General features: G+C 33.9%; 2 protein-coding genes across 3 annotated transcripts in view; both read left to right on the top strand.

Moving 5' to 3' along the window:
• LOC136035293 (uncharacterized) overlaps positions 1-17354 on the top strand; it is a 100772-nt gene extending 83418 nt beyond the window's left edge. For both annotated transcript variants that reach the window (XM_065716982.1, XM_065716983.1), the window contains 2 exons: positions 7116-8444; positions 17219-17354. In XM_065716982.1, the coding sequence (XP_065573054.1) occupies positions 7116-8444; positions 17219-17287 (1398 nt within the window). In that variant the 3' untranslated portion in view covers positions 17288-17354. The remainder of the gene's footprint in view (positions 1-7115; positions 8445-17218) is intronic.
• Positions 17355-18078: 724 nt separating this feature from the next.
• The window catches only part of LOC136035736 (uncharacterized), a 52545-nt gene continuing 51701 nt past the window's right edge, over positions 18079-18922 (top strand). The window contains exon 1 of the mRNA XM_065717705.1: positions 18079-18090. Within this exon, the coding sequence (XP_065573777.1) occupies positions 18079-18090 (12 nt within the window). The remainder of the gene's footprint in view (positions 18091-18922) is intronic.

Here is an 18922-nt window from a genome sequence, read left to right as displayed (position 1 = left end):
CCAAATGCATCAGATAAAACTTTTCAGATAGCCATTTTGTTAAAAAATAGTTCAAAGGTCAGATAATAAAAACTCTGGTATCGGCACAACCTCCTAGGTCCCGGACGAAGGAATTATAAGTTTTGCCCTGGGGGTATATTTGGTTCTTGTGGAAGGGATGCTCATATAAACTTGAGAGAGTGCTCATTTGTTTGGAAAGTGAATCCCCCCCCCCTTTCCAAGCCCTTTCCCCCAGATGCATCAGATAAAAATTTTGAGATACTCATTTTGTTAAAATAGTTAAAAGACCAGATAACCAAAACTTTGGTGTCGGCGAAAACCCCCAGGGTCGGGAGGTAGGCGTTGTTTACTTTAATACTTAGATTTAGTGATTTGCGTGGCAACCTCGATTTACGGTGCAAGGACTGTAAGTTATGCAAGTTGCTTATTGATACTTTGTTACCTTGTTTACTTTGATGCTTTTTTTTACTTTGTTTGATTTTATTACTTTGATACTACTTTTGCTACTTCGATGAACGTTTGATATTGAAAAAAAAAATTGATTTTGAAATAGGAATTTTTTAAAAACTTGAAATTTTTTGCAATAAAAAATGAATGAAAATTAATTAAAAAAATACTTTCCGAGAAAGAAGTTTTTGAAAGAAAAGTAAAGACCATATTAAAATTGAGATCAGCAGATACATATACCTCTTAAAATTCAAACTCAAAACGAATAAATAAATGAATAAACAAACCTTATAGAGAGTAATGCTTGAATTGAATATGAAAATCAAGCTTTAAACGAAAAAGAAAAAATATTTTGCTATTGGAGTATAAATGAAACCAAAAACGAACAGAAATTAAATAAACAATAATGCAAACAAACATACAATAGATTCTAATATAAATTAATAAATAAATCTTAAAGCAAGCGAAACTTAAATTGAATATGTATCAAGCTTGAAACGAACAAAAATCACTACAAACAAGAGATTTGGTATTGCCTCCTTCTCTCACTGTTAAAGTCTAAAACCTACTGCGTCATTGGCGCTTTACTGAAAACGAGTTATATCACAAATATCGTCTTTTGTACTTAATATTAAAAATAAACATTAAAATTACAGTAAAATTTTGAACTGATGAGCTTTCAGCAATTAATATCATTATACATGAAATATTAAGTTCAATTTGTTATTTCTTTCAAAGATTGTTCAAGACGAGTACAGTTTCACTACAAACAAGAGTTTAGATACTGCCCCCCCTCCTTAACTGTAAAAACCTAAAGCCTACTGTGTCATTGGCGCTTCACTGAAAACGAATTATATTACAAATATTCTCTTTTCCAGTTAATACAGCATTGAAAATGAAAGTAAACATTGCAGTGAAATAAAATCTTGAACTGAGGATCTTTCAAATATTAATATCGTAATATATCAAATATTCAGTTTGATTTTATTTGTACTTTCCAAGATTGTTCAAGACACATATAGTTTTCAGTAAAGCGCCAATGACGCAGTAGGTTTTAGACTTTTACATTGAAAGGAGGCATTACCAAAACTCTTGTTTGTAGTGATTTTTGTTCGTTTCAAGCTTGATTTGCATATCCAGTTTCAAGCTTCACTCGTTTTAAGATTTATTTATTCATTTATATTAGTATCTATTCTATGTTTGTTTGCGTCGATTTTTTATTTAATTTCTCTTCGTTTAGGGTTTCAGTTAAACTTCAATAGCAAAAATATTTTTTTTCGTTTGAAGCTTGTTTTAAATATTCAATTCAAGCATTACTCCCTTTAAGATTTATTTATTCATTTATATTAGTTTTAAGTAAAACAGTTCAAAATAGGGATGAAACCTTTTTATTGACAGTGAATAGCTATAGGAAAATTTTTAACTGGATATTTCGAACAAATATACAGTGTTCATCATCAGCAGTAGAATTGTATTAGTTTTCTGTTGTATGTTTTTTTGCTATAAATGTTTATTTAATTTCTGTTGGTTTGGGCTCCTTTATAAACAACTAATTCAATTATCTTCAAATAAACTTATCGAACCGCTCATTGAAAAAATTAAATCAGTTTTTATTTATTTATTAATTTTTTGCTAGTTTTAGTATTAGTAAATTTTAAGTTTTTACCCTTATCTTTAGGCAATCCTACCAACGCCTCACATATTTTTATGAGCTCTTTTATCATACTTTAAAGCGTATAATTTCTAGAAAGCTATTACTAAAATGTAGTCACTATAGATGTAGCGTGTATAATTCGATGCATAATTATGAAATATAACTCATGTTTGTTTTGCCTTTCAAAATCCAAAAAATTAACCTGGGGAAATGTTTACTTTGTCACTAATGCTGATGGAGCCCGAATCTCCGGGAATCTGGTGCTAACAGAATAAAGAAGTCAACCTCTTTCTTTCCCTCTTTTTGAGTGGAAATCTAAAGTTGCTGAAGGAAACTAGAATAACATCTTTTACCTCTCTATGCTAAATTCCTAGAAACCCAAGTGCGAAGTGTCAAAGTTTTTAATGAATCAAATTGTCTTACTTTTCCGAAAACGAGTTGGAATCTTGCAAAGCCAAGATGAAATTATGCAAGGCTTTTTTACCATGCGGGTAAAATTAAAAAAAGAAATATCGTTTTTCTTTGCAAAAAGAAATAAATCTGGGAACAACTTTCAAGGTGGTGGTCATACTTACTTGGTTTTACATTATGTCTCTCTGTTTAGGTTAACAGTTGGTATAGCTGCTTTGAATGTGCTGTTTTTAAAGCGTGGCTTGGTTTACCAAGTAAGAAGTAGCAAGCATGTTCATATGTAAGGATGCGTCGAAGATATGTTTCTATTTAGATATTAAATAAAAAAACAAGTTTTTTTTTTTTTAATGAAAGTAAGGAGCAACATTAGGTTCAAGGTTAAAGGTTCTTTTAATATAACCAATATATACAAAATATTAGGTAACTCAAGGCTGAGAGTATAGCTCGAATGCAATTAAGCTACCTTTAAGCAACACTAAATATGCACAAAAATTAAAAATAAATAGTTCTCTTAACCAATCTTGGCAGAAATAAATAAAATACAAATCCCGTGCCGTACGATACCACTTCCATCCTCCGCGCACCATTTTGAGACACAATTAAATTTACAACTTAAAACCAAGTGAGTCATAAGACATCTGAATGCCTCATGGGCGAACCCCGGAGACCAACCCAAAACTTAAAAAAATAATAAACATCCTTAAAAAAAAAACATTTTTTTATATTATTTAGATTTATAACTTTCAATCAGAACTCTTTTCAACTTCCGTCTTATAGCATCTATGCTTACATTAAAATCAATCTCATTTTTCAATCTTTCCCAATGTAGAGGAATCAAATACCTCAGGCAAAAACGCGACCTCTCTGTAACTACCTTAGGAGTCCGCAGATTATATTTACCACGGGTTTCAACTTATGAAGATGAAGGAGAAGAAATAAGACCCGTCGATGCAAAATATCTGGGGAGCTTTTCTCGTTCAAGCTTAATCTTAAACATAACACTTAAAAATTGGATACTTTGCCGAACAGGAAGAATATTTTGAAGTGAAAAAAGGGTCTCTGTTGTGGATTTTAATATTTAAAAGGAAACTTTTAAAAGGAAAATAAGTTTCCTTTTCCTTAAAAGGAAACTTATTAAAACTTAATAAGAACAGGAATTACTCCGTATATGAAAGGGGCTTTTCCTCCTCAACGCCTCACTCTTTACGCTAAAGTTTGACTCTTTCTCTTAACTCCACTTTTTAAAACAGTAAAAAACTTTAGCGTAAAGAGCGGGGAGCTGAGGAGGAAAAGCCCCTTTCATATACGGAGTAATTTCTGTTCGTTTTGAGTTTTAATGTTGCTCCTTACTTTCATTTAAAAAACTTGCCTTTTTTATTTAATTTCTGGAGTAATTTTTTACAAACGTTTTCATTAGTAAAAAATATACGTAACTTACGAATTAACCTACGTAACGAACTTCTATATTCGTATGTTCTTATTGCGTTTATGAAGGGGTTCACCCCTCATTGATACCTTGCTCTTTGCACTAAAGCTTAAATTTTGTCCCAATTCCTTAGGAATGACCTCTGAATCACAAAGGCCCAGGCCGTAGAATAAATAGTTGAAATTACTAAAAATGCTTTAGCGTAAAGAGTGAGGTATTACGAGGAGGTAAACCCCTCGTATGCGTAATAATTTTTGTCCGTTTTAAGTTTTATTGCTGCTCCTTACTTTTAGTAGAAAAAACTTTTCATATTTGTTTTTTCATTGTTTTTTCAAATAATACTAGAAAATCCTGCGCCCCCTTCAATGAAATTCTCTTCCCCCATGAGAAGTTCCTGCATGGAAATATCATCCCCCGTAACCCCCCCCCCCCTACTCAACTCCCCCCTCTAAACAAAAAAAAAAACCTGAAAACGTGTGTACACTTCCCGGTAACCATTACTATATGTTAACACAGGTCAAAGTTTGTAACTTGCAGCCCCTCCCACGGGAACTGCGGGGGAGTAAGTCGTCCCCAAACACATAGTTATTAGGTTATTCGACTATGGTGAATAAAATGGCTCTCTCAGAATTTTGATCCGGTGACTTAGGGAAATATGAGCGTGGGAGGGGGCCTAGGTGCCCTCCAATTTTTTTGGTCACTTAAAAAAGGCACTAGAACTTTTAATTTCCGTTAGAATGAGTCCTCTCGCGACATTCTAGGACCACTGAGTCGCTACGATCACCCTTGGTGAGAAAAAAACAGCAAACAAAAAATAAACAAATAAACACGCATTCGTGATCTGTCTTCTGGCAAAAAATGTGAAATTCTACATTTTTGTAGATGGGAGCTTGAAACTTCTACAATAAGGATCTCTGATACACTGAATTTGATGGTGGGATTTTTGTTAAGATTGTGTGACTTTTAGGGGGTGTTTCCCCCTATTATTTAAAATGAGGCAAATTTTCGCAGGCTCGTAACTTTTGATGGCTAAGACTAATCTTGATGAAACTTATATATTTAAAATCAGCATTAAATGCGATTCTTTTGATGTAACTATTGGTATCAAAATTCCATTTTATAGAGTTTCGGTTACTATTGAGCCGGTTCGCTCCTTACTACAGTTCTTTACCTTCGTTACGAACTGTTCGATAAAATATCTGGTCATCAACCCCGTTTTCTCAATGGAATTAGTTCTGAAACATTTTTCTTGAGCTCCCTACAGACTGGCCAAATGGAATATTGAAAAAATATCTTCACTTCCTTTTATTTACCAGTATTTTGCACGACATTGAGCAACTTGCGGCTAGATTTAAGATTCTTCTATAAAATATAAAAGTGGAGACAAAATTGTAATCTGACGTTATTATGAATCGAGTGGGGCGAGTCCAGGAGGAATGGAAATCCCAAGAGAATGAAAATGAAAAATCCAGATAATTCTATTTGAAAAGTAGTCCCATCTGTACAATGTAGAATAGGTGTAATTAGAGACATTGATGATTTTTCTTATAGACCAGACACTTTTGAGGAGCGTAGAAACTATCTGAACGGCACATAAACAACACGAAAAATACAAAAAAGAAGAAAAACCGCGTTTTTTTTTTATTTCGACGTAACATAATGCTAGTATTGGCTGTGACGTCATATTTTACTGTGTTGGTTTCTTATTTAAGACTTAGTAATAATTGCTGTAATGAGTTTTTGAAAAGCCAAATTGTTCAAGTCAGCAGTTTTTATTTTTGCAGTCTAAATTGTTAGGACACTCCCAAAAATTTAACAAAAAGAGACGCTAATAGTAAAAAGGGACAAAAATATCTTAGACAATCAATACACGGTAATATTTTTAAATCCAAGTTGGCTAAGTTCACTGAAACACGTTCAGGGTATTCAAACACAAAGTAAACACCAAAATTCTGGAAAATGTTTCCGCCATAGGCTCGCTACACTACAGTAAGAAAATTTGCAATGCTAATTATTCGTTCGAATTTAAACTTTCAGTGATGCCTAATTAGGGCAAGGGGGGGGGGGGGTCAGAGTCATTTTCTCCCCATCCCTAGAGTTCGTTCAAAAGATACATTTTTCGATCCTTTTTAGCATTTCATTGAAAAATAAAAATAAATCCCCCCTAGATTTATGAAAAATACAATCCCCCCCCCAAATTTTCATGAAGAGGCCCTACTGTATCCGTTTTGTGTATGGTCGTTTTTTGTAATTTTTAATAAATTAACTGTAATATAAAAAAAATATAATTTTGTTTATTTATTTTACATACATGCAAGACATTATGCAGCCCCCACTAAGAAATCATTAAAAGACTTGTTGACAGTGACTGGAAGTATTCTTTGCTCTACTTATGCTCGTGAGACTTTAGTTTGTCCTACTTACCATTTCTACACGATTCATGCATAAATAACTAACACTGCAGTTGTGTGAAACACATTATCTTCACCTAAAATGCTTGCATAGGATAAACCTGACTTACTTGACTTAAAACCCATCCAACCCCTCTGGTTGTATTGGGACCTCTTCTCTTCTCTCTGTGTTATTGATATGATCATGATATTTGACTCTATCTGGCGCTAAACGGAGGAATTACGGAGGTTTCTGACCATTAGTGTTGTCCAACTATCTAATGCAAGATCGGACTCGAGACCGCGTGCCATGTACTCATCCTTCTAAGGTGATTTTTGGTAGTTTACTTAATGACATTCGTCGGTTGTGACCACGCCACCGGAGTTGCTGATTTGTGATTTGGTTCATGATAGTGCATGAGGAGCTGAGGAGTTTGTGGAGATCTTCGTTGGATGCTCGGTCAGTATAAGCAAACCCCGCAATATAACCGGCAAAACACTTGCATCATTCAAAATTCCTGCACTCAAAACAGGATAAAAAGAGTCAATTATTGTAGATAGGTGTCCCTACAATACCCTAAATCGTGTAAAATGACTCTTTTCTATAATCTATGGACTTAACCTCCCAAGCTAGTTAGACTTGTGTCCACGATTCATTAGTACTTTTATTTTGATCATTGCGTTCTTTGTATACAAAGGACGTTGGTAAGAGTGTAGATAAAAAGTGCAGTATACTGGTAACAAATTCAATACCATGTTATTTAATTCCCCTTGCTTTCTTTTTTAGGATGCGCCGTTGGCTTTCAGTCGCTTTCAAGATATCAATGGTAATTTACGTCGCTTCTCTTCAACATCAACTCCAAAGCCTAAAAGTCGTCATGGCTCTCGCTCCGGAATTGCTTCTAGCCAAGATGAAGATTGCTTCAACAACACTTCAAAATTTAGTTCCGATAATGACAGTGTCATACTGCGAAAATCAGGCCGCACAGGTTTCGTGTCACCGATCCGTGATTCTGAAGTGGTTGAAAGTCAGTGCAGTGATCTTGAAAAGGAAACGCAAAATGATCTAAACGTAATGAAAAGATTTAAGGACGGGCCTTCAATTGAGTTCCTTAAATTGAATAAAAAAGTTGATAGGATTTCACCTGTAGACCATACTCTCTCATTTCCTTGTGATTCAACTAAAACGGCAGATAGAGATGATAGCTCTTCATCAATTGAGACCATCTCTTCGTTTTCAATCGATGCAAGTGATTATGAAGCAAGTTTTGTTGGATTAGAAGATGGAGAGAAATTGAACAAACTTTCAGAAAAATTCCAAGAAATAATTCCAAATTTTAGTCAGATGCAACCGCAAGATCAAATACCATTGCGCTTGTCATTGAACAGTCTTCACAAAAACATTATGATAGAGGATTTGAGTGGTTCTATCACACCAAAGGCTTCTCACTTAGACAGTGATTGTTTTGTAGAGAAAAGCAAAAATGTCGGTGGTTCCTTGACTTCTCCTTTTGCTTCTGTAACCAATGAAGAAAATTCTAGTGAAGGTGAGGGCCACCATTCTTTTTCTAGCTTTTATTCTGTATTTAGCTCTACTGTTGACAACCCTGCTGAAAACGAATTTAAAGATAGTCAAAATGTTGGTAATGAACCGACAGAAATGAATATCAGTTCTCCCATTTCGCCGCCGGAAATTCGTAAGGATACGCAAGTTATTATAGAAAGCAACAAGCAGAAAAATGGAACTTCATTTTGTGATATTCCTGTCCATAGTAACGTATTTGGACCAACACCTTCCATCGTAGAAAACCAAAATACCTTTATAAAGAGCGATGTTCTAAAGGTAGAGAGTGAGAACTTTGCCCCAAGAAAGGTTGGGTCTCCCAGTTCGATTAGGAGACTCGGGTCGTCATCCATTAATAGCTCAATCTCTGTTCCTTCTGCGCTAGGCGTGCTTGAATCTTCGACTTGTCCTGATAAATTTTACACTCGGGAAAATGATCAGAGATCACCACTGTCTTTAAGCTACGAAGATCAGCTTAGGGTAAATGATGTTCCTGTGTGCAGTTCAAAGGCAAGTCTTCAACGACAAAGGCGTCTTCATTCCGATCCTGAGGTAAGTTTTTATTCTTTTTTTACTTATTAAGTAGAGTCTCCCTGTACGTATTAGTGAAGTTTAGTCTTACATATCTCGTTAGTGGAATTAAAGAAATTATTTCTGGATGATACTGTTGGTTACTCCCATTACCTAGACGTTAACCAACCTATCCACAAAATTTAAGTTTGCTAAATAAAGTATTGTGCTGGCTCCAAACCCTCTTGAGGATTACATCATGAGCTGCAATTATTTCATCAGTATTCCTGTTTTTTTAAGTATTGAGTATTACGTATATGGACATAGATATATTCACACCCTGAGTAAAAATGTATTCATGCAGTAACGCGCTCTAATGCTTTCCTCTGCCAATGCGTGTTCTTCAAAATAATTAATTTAGTAACAAAGATTTTTTTTATGCAAGCACTTATACGAGTTCTAATATAAATGATAATTCGAAAGAAAATAGGAATCTAGATAGAGGTGAATTTTTACATACTACATGCGTAAACAATTCAGTGCACTTATCCCTTTCATGTTTTTTTCCACTTTCGCTTTGCACTGGGCTGAAGGTAAAAGAACCTCTTTTGCCGGAAAGAGCGCAATTAGTACGTTTTTTTACTAGCCTACAATCTGTAGACTAACCTAACCTAGCCCTAGCAACTCTTAAAATATTACCTAATAAGGATGGGGAGGGGGAGGGCTAAAGAGAGTCAGTCAAATGTTCTGATATAAAATATAGGTGATAAAATTTGTTAAAATTTGCTAACTGCTTTCGTACCGTTTGTCTTAAATCTGTTGACTCTACCATTTAAATGCATTTTCGGATGTACCCTCCACGCTTTGTTTTTTTTTTTCTTCGATTTATGTTTTTGGAATATTAGTCCATCTTAGCTACAAAGCTGTGAAAATGTATTTTATCATTTCCGTGAGCAAAACGGTTGAACCTTGTCTTATTTCCATTGAGATTGAAGTGGTGCCACCGTGGAGAAATGTCACATATTAGGTGGATTTTGCCCATAAAGAAAAGACGTATGAAGAATGATTTACATAATTCAATTTGGCGCCTGTATATGTTCTTCTGCCTCTAAATTCAAGTTTATCAAAATCTTTATAACAAGGAAACAGTGAAATCAAGTAATTTAATACAGAGATCCTTAAAAAGATTATTATACAGTTTGGCTTGTCGACAGCTAATTTATTCATCTGTCACCCACGTCTTCAACAGCCATTTTGGCAATGGCTCATTTAATCTCTTGTATTAGCAGGATTAATTAAATGTTATAACCTTAAGAATGAAAGTAGCTTGTCCTTTGAATATGAAAATATTTCTGAATGCAAACAAAAACATTATTCTCTCTTTAGTGATTTTTTATTTTCTCGAAACAAAACCTTATTTGGTGAAGGCTTCTCATAAACTTCCGCTATGTTAAGATTACATCCCGATTCTATGTGATTTTTCTTTGCTAAGTAGTTCCACTCTGAAAGCGATAGTGATTGAAACATATCCTAGAAGTGTTTTTTTACGTCCTATCCTTGCGGCTTCCAACGGATGTGGTAAGTGATTCTGAATGGAAGTATTAATTCGTAATTCCTGCAACAATGAGTAGTACTTAAGAAAGCTTGTAGCTTACGCTGCAAAAAAAGAAAAAAAAATCATAGGAAAGGAATTAAAAGAGGGGATTTGGGTCATTTTAAATGACTTAATAATAATTAAAATCTGCTAGAGCCATTTCTAACCTAATTCGAAACTGGGTCAAAAGATAATATTTTGACCCATCTCGAGTAAACCTTAGTAAGAAGGTAAACGAACCATATTACTCTCCATCATGTCTACTATGCATAGTTCTCACATTTCCATGAAATTTAGCAAGAATTTGATGAACAAAAGCAGACATGATTTTGTAAACTAATTATCTTGTGAATGGTTCCTTATGATCGGGGTTTAGTAGAAGTTGTAAGTTTTTAATGACCCATTGTTGTACTTTAGGATTTTACAATTCTGGCGTTATTATTGTGAAAACTCTTAATTCTAAGCTTTTCAATTAAGCATTTATGTTTTTATGAATTGGTTGTATATTTTGATATTTCTAAAACTGATATTTGATGATTTATGGTGTAGGTTATTAGGCGACTCTACTATTATTTGATAGGTTCATCGGTGAAAATGGATTGAATAATAAAAAAAAACACTAATAAGTCATGTAAGTTGTTATTTTGGACCATGACCCATTTTTTTCCTTTTTTTGTGCACTGGACTGCTCCTTAGGTTAATTTGGAGTCAGGTTCTTGAGTGATCCATAAGAATGGCTAAGACGATGGATGTGTGGTAATGTATCTATGTCAATGAATTAGCACGAATGGCAGTATATGTCAGTCCTTCTGTTTCAAGTAGTTTTTACTTCTGCTATTTATTTCTGTTATGTCCTTCGAGGCGGGTATTGGAGTAGTGTTCCTGATTATTTGGTTTTAGACGGGGGTCAGATATTTGATTCTGTAAGCTTAACCAGAGTCAATCCATCTCGAAATGGGTACCTGGAAGAATCTGGGGGAAAGCTCTGGAAGCATTGGATGGTTTGTCTATAACCACGATAGCACTCCCGGCCGAAGGCAGAAAATCAGGGTATTGGTGCTTGTGCTTCGCGTACCATTGGTTTGTATGCAAAAAAAAAATCCATTAGGGTTTTCATTAAAATCTTGATTTATTTTTCAAGTTTTGGCATTGGCTTGGTGCATCAATATTGCCTACAAATAGGTACTTTCGGACTAAATAAGTTCCTTTAAATAACATAGAAAATATTTTTGTTCAAAAATATTGTGTCTTTATTATTTAATTGAAGGATTTTCGGTAAATTCACAAAACATATTTCTCTTTTAAGAGATCTATTCCTCTTGTAAACATTTCATTTAAATTCAACATTCATGAAGCTACGTACTCCGTTCTAATGATATTTAGTTTATATTTGCTAGCCAATTTCAAGCTGAGTAAATTTGCTTTATTCCATCAACAACGGCTGTTTTCAGCTTCTAATATTGAAAGTTTGTATTTGATCATTGCCTACATGCTTGACTGAATTTATTATTATTTGCGCTATATTACTTAACTTGTTAACAGGATTAGACTATATATGGCGTGCAGTTGTTTTGAAATGGAGGGAGAGGGTTATTCTGCAGTCAGGAATATTCCTAGATAGTAAACAGAAAAAAGCGTGTATATATATATATATACACTGACGCCTGACATGTTGATTTTCTACATTTGACCCTTTCAGAACCAGTTGAAGATCCCCTAAAAATAGGGATTAATACCAAAAAAGGGATATATTTTTTGCCACAGCCTACAACATTAAATACTACTTTAGAAGCGATTTTTAGAAATTCTAACTTAAGAGCGCTATGCATATTTATGTATATAATTAAACATCCTAAAACCCTGGACATTTTCCCCACTATACTTTTGTTCAAGAAAAAAACATCCCCCCCCCCGAAAAAATCCTGGATACGTTTTTTTCCGTTTAACTGTTCACCTCCCCTGGATTGTGAAAAATACCCTTTTTTAAGTATTTTTATTCAAAAACAGTTTTTTTTGGATTTTCTTTGAAGAAAATATTCGCTCCTAAAATCTGGGATTACACTTTTTGCTCTTTAACTAGGTTACACTTTTGCCTCTCTGCCTAAGTTTTTTTGTGAATTAACACCAGTGTGTTTAACTAAATCAAAGTGGCAGTTTGCCTATAGTCAAAGACCATATTCTATAGTAGAACGAAACATAAAAATTATCTACATACGCTTAGTTTATCGAACGGCGGAATATGATGGTTTTTAAATGTCGGCTTTTTAATATACAAATAGCTTATGTCAGTTTTTAGCCTTATCAGCTTGAGAGTTTTCCTTCAGCTCAGAAGAACAGTTAATAAAAGAAATAATTCCCAAACATTTGGGATAGTGAAAAAATAATGCATTTGGAATATTATTGACGACTCAATATCATCAATTCTCGACCTTTCAAATGTTATTTCTGGCATTTCGTTTATTATTCTTACGGCGGATTTGAATGTTTAGCAAAGCACAGACGTTGTATCAATTTAATATACCTGTGGCACTCGAGTATTTTTTTTTTTGCCATTGGCTGCGTTTGTTCAACAAAAGCGGTAGAAAGTATCTATAAACAGTTTCACCCTCAGCTGCGGATAATAGCAAATAAACTAAATTAATAAGAAATGTTATAAAACAGGATATGGTATAAAATAGTAAATATTCAGTTAAAGACTTGGTAAATAGTTACCCACAATTTATAGACATTTTAATACGCGTTTATGATTGTTTTGAACGCGCAGTGAAGCATGAGAATTGTATATTGGCATTGTTTCAAAAGCTGAGTAACGTTCTTGTCATTAGCTACTTAGAATTTTTCATAAAAGCCATAGAAAATGATTATAAATAGTGACGCCTTTATCTACGTAGGGTTTTCCCTCAACTACGGAGAATAGTTAATAATAAAACTTGTAAAGACTGAATCGCAATTCTTTGACCTTATATATTATTTTAATTTTTTATTCAATGCTTATTGTTGCTTTGAATGTCTAGCGGAATGTAAAAGTTATTCCAATAAAACATGTTATATAAATTGAGTGACTTTTATTCCCACAGCTGCTTAAAATTTTACATAAAAACAGTTGAATAGGCTTTTAAAGAGTTTTGCTTGCAGCTACGGATAATAGCAAATATATATTCAATTGGATTCAATTTATTTAAAAAACTGGCAGCGGAGAAGCCGAATATTCGTTTAGTCGTCAAAACATATATATAGTCAACACTTATGAAATGATTTAAAATAATTCTGATCATCCACTTAAAATCAGTAAACAATAAAAAAAAGCGTAAAGGATACGGCATTAGATTTTACAGTCCGTATCGGCGGTGCTGATCTCCGTTTCTTGGCACTTCAGCGAAGTGCAATGGGGGGTTGGGGACCAGCCATCCTTTGCTTTCGGATACCCTTCCTGTTTACCTTCCCCAGATTTCTCCAGGTACCCATTTAGAGCTGGGTCGACTCTGGCTAAGCTTACAGAGTCACGCCACTGACCCCCGTCCCAAACTGAAGAATTGGGTACACTGGGATTCGAACCCGCGTCCTCTCAGACAAGGGGTCCTGAATCCGGCGCACCAACCCACTAGGCCAGGACGGCTTAAGTTATAGTAAACAATAACTGACTAGTCAAAATAAAATAAAATATAATTAACTGATCAAAGCAGCGGACAAGCCAAATATTCGTTTTTGTCGTCAAAACACACATATACATAACGTTTTACTTATTCTTATGGTCCAATCTTTTTTTATATACTTATGATGGCTTTGGAAGCTTATCAAGAAATAAAGGTTCTATTAACTTTAAAATCATCGTGCAAATTGAGTAAATGTTTTACACTTAGCTTCCCAAAAATTTTCATAGAAACATTTTAATTGGCTTATGAAGAGTTTTACCCTATGCTACAAATAAAAGTAAATAAAAACACTTGCGAATACTCACCCTTGGTTTATAACATTCTACATCTACAAGTTTACCATAAAAAAAGAATAAAAAGCTTATTAACATTTCGCCCTCGCCTACGGATAATAGTAAATAAAAATAATTGCAAATGCTGACCCCAAAATTTATTGATATTTACAATTTTTTAAACTTTTAATGGCTTTAAATGGTTAGTGAAGTAAAAAAGTTGTTTGAACTGTAACATGAGGGTAGAATGAGACAATTTTTTGGTTTTTGCTGCTTAGAATATTCCATAAAAACAGTTGAAAATCACCCTAAAGTGTTTTGACCTCAGCTATATAAAGTTTGTCTTTAGCTACGAAAAGATTATCATTATTAATGTTGGACCTCAATTCTTTGATATTTTTGTTTACCGTTGAAATGGAAACTTCCTGGGAGGGTGTAAAGAGGGGTGCCTGAATAGATTGAGTTGGAGGAGAAGCGTGCGTAGCTGTGTTGGCCGCAGGTGGCTTGGTGCTGCGATGAGTTATTAGTAGTAGTAGTATTTGTTGTAGTGTATGCTAGCCATAGCATTTTTAGAGAAGTACAAAAGTTGTTCCAGTTTAACTTGACTTTAACCTTTTTTCATTAACCTTTTTCCCTTGGCTGCTTAGAACTTTGCCCTCTTCTGTGAAGAATGGTCAATAGTAACACTGGTGAAAGCTGACCTGCAATTTACGAGAATTGTGTTATTTTTTTTTTTTTTTTATCTCTTTTTTATGGCTCTAAGTGTTTAGTATTAGGTTAGATTAGCTTAAGTAATTAGCTTAAGTAATAAGTATTAAGGTTAGATTAGCTTAGCGTGATTGTCATGAACATGAACATGAAGTATTTATTAATACACCATAATTGAATCAAAATCGTAACCCTAGCCAACGATAAGCAGAGAGCGGTATGCCAGAATAATTTACCTTCATAATTGGCTAATGATCCGAACTCTCAGCCCTGAAAGCAACCGTTTGCCCTGACCCAACGGGTGTCTGAAACCTAAAGCCCGGTGAGTATTTACAATACTCACTCGGTATACCCGGTACACCCAATACCCGGTGAGTATGTACAATCTGTAGGTTTTATTAAAGTTGTGTTGAGCTTTATTCATAATTTTTGTAAGTCTATCCTGTTTTGTCTCACGGATCACGGCTGTGGGATCTACTTGAAACTTTCCAGAAGTGTGTTTTTTGCAGAGTGAGGGAATGGGATAAGAAAACTCTTTTTGTGCCGGGAGAGAAGGAACGAAATATTTTTTCTCTGGTCCTCATCAGAGAGCACATATCATGTAATTCTTTTTTTATGCTGGAGTCCGACCGACTCTACTATATAAATAAATGAAAACAGCGCCTAATGAAACACACATCTTCAGAAAAGAAGCTAAATGAGAAAAAAGACAGGATAGAAAAGGCAGGGGAGGTTATCCCAGCGCGGTTGTAATTCATTTCGTTATTTTTAAAATTATAACTATGAATAATATATATATATATATATATATATATATATATATATATATATATATATATATATATATATATATATATATATAGGCCTGTATAAAATTATAATATATATTGAACATATGTAAATTTAGGGACTGGTTGTGTACCCGTGCCAGTATGAGCCCTGAGACGAGGACGCTGTATAAATGTCTTCCATTAGCTTTAAGATCTTTTGGTCGATAATAATTCAACACCTCAATCAGGCCAACATTCATGTTATTTTTTTGTTTTTTTGTTGTTTTTTTTTTTATAAAAGGCCAGAAATTATCAATTTACTGTGGTATTGTCTCTTATCACTTAAAAAGTGCACTAGGTCTTTAAATTTTGGTTCTAAAGAACCCCCTTTCAATAATGTACGCCTATTGATTGGTTTCAGATGATGCCCCCTTGGAATGAAAAAAACAATGCACATGTGCTGCTATCTTCAATGGAAAAAAAGGAATTTTCACTTTTTTTGTTGATAGTGGCTTTAAGGTATCTATGGAAGTTCAATGACCGAGCGTACATGTCCTTGGGCATTCAACTTTTTTTGTTCTAACGGTTTTACACGGGATTTCGTAGAGAGTGCCTTCAGTAAATACCTCAGTCCGCTATCTAGTATTATGTTTTTTATTAGTTCTGTCTATCGTTTTCTCAGATTCTGTTCTTTTTTTTTCATTTTGCGTCCCAATAGGGATCGAAATGACAGCAAAGCCTAAAGAAAAAAAAATAGTACCGAAGTTGACATTTAGAAAAATAAATAATTAGAATTTAGGATCAGTAAACTTTTAATTTTATGAAACGAGGTACCATCTATTGTGTAGTTCAGGGTTTATGAGCTGATTCATTTCTGTGCACAATATGTCGGGCTTTTGGTCCGAGTCAAGTAAAAAGGGAGGGTAGGCAAGGTTTTCTGAGATGAAAGATTTTGGCAGTTGTTCTAGAGTTAAAGAGCTAATGTACAAGTATGGGTAATTGTCTTTCATAGATTCAAAAGTAAAAAAAGCGACATTTAAGATTTGCTATATCTCGCTTTGTTAGATAGGAGATTGAAATCTCTTTAATGAGATTTTCTAATATGCCAAATTAGATGGTGTAATTTTCATCAAGATCACTCTCCATCTTGAGCGCGTTTTTTCGCTTTTCCTATAATTAGGAAAACTGTTTTAGGCTTATAACTTTAACGGTAATCTTAAAATAAATGAATTTGCATATCTGGAATCACCTTAAAATTTCAATTCTTTTGCTGCATATATTTTTAAAAAAAATTCCATGTTTTAGAGTTTAGGCTACTATTAGCATGAGTTACTCTTTACTTTAAGTTTGTGACCATTGATGGTTTGATCAGTTTGTTTTCATTATTTGAAAGATTGTCTTCATCGGCAGAGAATTTAGTTTTATGGTTGGATTACAATCTGGATTTGTTATTTTGGGATTAATTCTTTTGCTTCTGACGTGCTTTTACGTTCGTAATAGTTAGTAGGACAGAATAGAATACACTTTATTTGCAAAAATACTGCAAAACTAGCAGAAATATGTTGAATACGAGAGTTCGGAATTCAAGTCAATGTTAATCCTTGACGTCACATACAAAGAAGAAATTCATTGTTTTTTTATACGATTTAAGCTGTGTAAAATAGTCGCCTTGAGAGTTTGCCCTCAGCAATGGAGAACTTCCCAAAAATAATAATAAAAAAAATCATGAGTACTAATGTCGAGTTTGAAGATGAATAATGTTTTACTCCACAATGAGAGATGAAACTTGGTGACTTTATATCTGTTGTAATGTTTTCAGATTAGAGAGATTGTCCTCAGAGGCAGAGAATGTTCCATGAAAAACGGTAAAATTACTCAAAGAAAGTGATGCCTGATTTTTTGAAGTTTTAAATTATTCTAAATTGACTTATTGATTAAATTGGTCCTTGGATTGATTGCATGTTAGAACTGTTGCTTAAGGCCCCAAAGAGTTAATTTCCTGCTTCTCAAATTCTATTTTGTTCGTGACCTTTTGAAAAATAGAATGTACTTTATTAGCCAAACCGGGATAAAGCTAGTAGAAGCATTTTGACTCATAAAAATCATTAATAGAACAATACATATAGAATTTACAAATACTTAACCCTCCATCAATGAGTAAATTCTAAAACTCTAAGACAAAACAAGGAACAAAGAGATTTCGATTTCTACTTTCTCTGCAATTCTCAAAATTTGTGATTTCTGCTAAAACTTCCTTATGTTTTCAATATAACCCACCTTTGTTTGTCTTTTTTTGCCGATTTTATGTTCAACTCACTCTTAAAAGAAAGTACGATTTATTTTTTGCGAGATTAGTTTATTTCAATTCATCTTGCAATCTGGAATTTGTCCTGAGGGTTTTAAACAAAAGTAAAAAATCTTTCAAAACTATTTATTATGCCTTGATTGTGCTCTTTCTTTGAAGCTACAATAAGTCAATATTAAATAAGGTCAGGAAATTAGACGCAAGGGTCTCGTTCAGTCCCTTCGTACATTCATATAATGTCAGGAAATTTGATGCATTTTGTTTAACCACTCTGTTTTCTGTTCCCCTTAGGGCTAGATTTGATTAGAGTAATAATTTTGTTGTCTCTGAATCTAAGAAACAAAAGATGAACGTTATTACCTTATATAAGAAAGATGAAAGAGATGGCAAATGTCAAAGATTTGCTAATAAATTAAGTGACTTTAGAACTTGGGCCAAAAACCTTTTCTAAGAAAGAGTATCTGAAAGAGTATCTGAAGGAAATACAAGCCAATGCGTAAATCTTAGCTATTGAATATAAGCGAGTTCGATGACATTTTGCAATCGTTTTTTATGTCATTGATATTTCGAGCATTGCTAAAAGTGCCACAATTTTTTTTTCTGTCGCCGGATGAAATGTCATTTATTTTTATTTTTTTTGTAATTGCAAAGAGTTTCATGGTTTTTCCTGGTCATCGGACAAAGCCACATTATTCTTTTCTGTCATTGCGGAAACTGTCGTTTTTTGTTGTCATCGGAAAAAGTGGCAGTGTCGTCACAAAGTCGTATTGTTTCTATTTTGTCATTCGTCGAAACGACATGTTTTAATCCTTCCTTTTAAAAACTGTTATCATTTTCATGTTATGTAAACAATTACCAATTTTTCTTATGATAAACGCAAACACGACACCCAGGGAAAATTGAATCCACAGAATCACGTTCAAGAAATTAGGCTGTAATGGATATGTTAATCAAAGTTGAATTATGCTCTCCTTCCTCTTCCGCCTAGCATTTGCTCCTCTATAAAACTTTCTTTCACTAAATTTTTGGAACCTGGTCATTGCCTCATCTTTTTCTTATGCCACATATTTCTTGGCCACTACCAAAGTGGTATTGCAAGAAGTGCTGTTGCTTTTTCGTTATCGACCAATCGGTATCGGTATTTTCTGTCACCTCAAAACTATTGTTGTTCGGTCATCAGACAAAGTGTCATTGTTTTAACAAATTATTGTAAAAAGT

The sequence above is a fragment of the Artemia franciscana genome, chromosome 14 (genome assembly GCF_032884065.1).
Source record: "Artemia franciscana chromosome 14, ASM3288406v1, whole genome shotgun sequence".
Taxonomy (NCBI): domain Eukaryota; kingdom Metazoa; phylum Arthropoda; class Branchiopoda; order Anostraca; family Artemiidae; genus Artemia; species Artemia franciscana.
The sequence above is the reverse complement of the archived record's forward strand: the minus strand, read 5'-3'. Positions and strand labels throughout refer to the sequence as shown.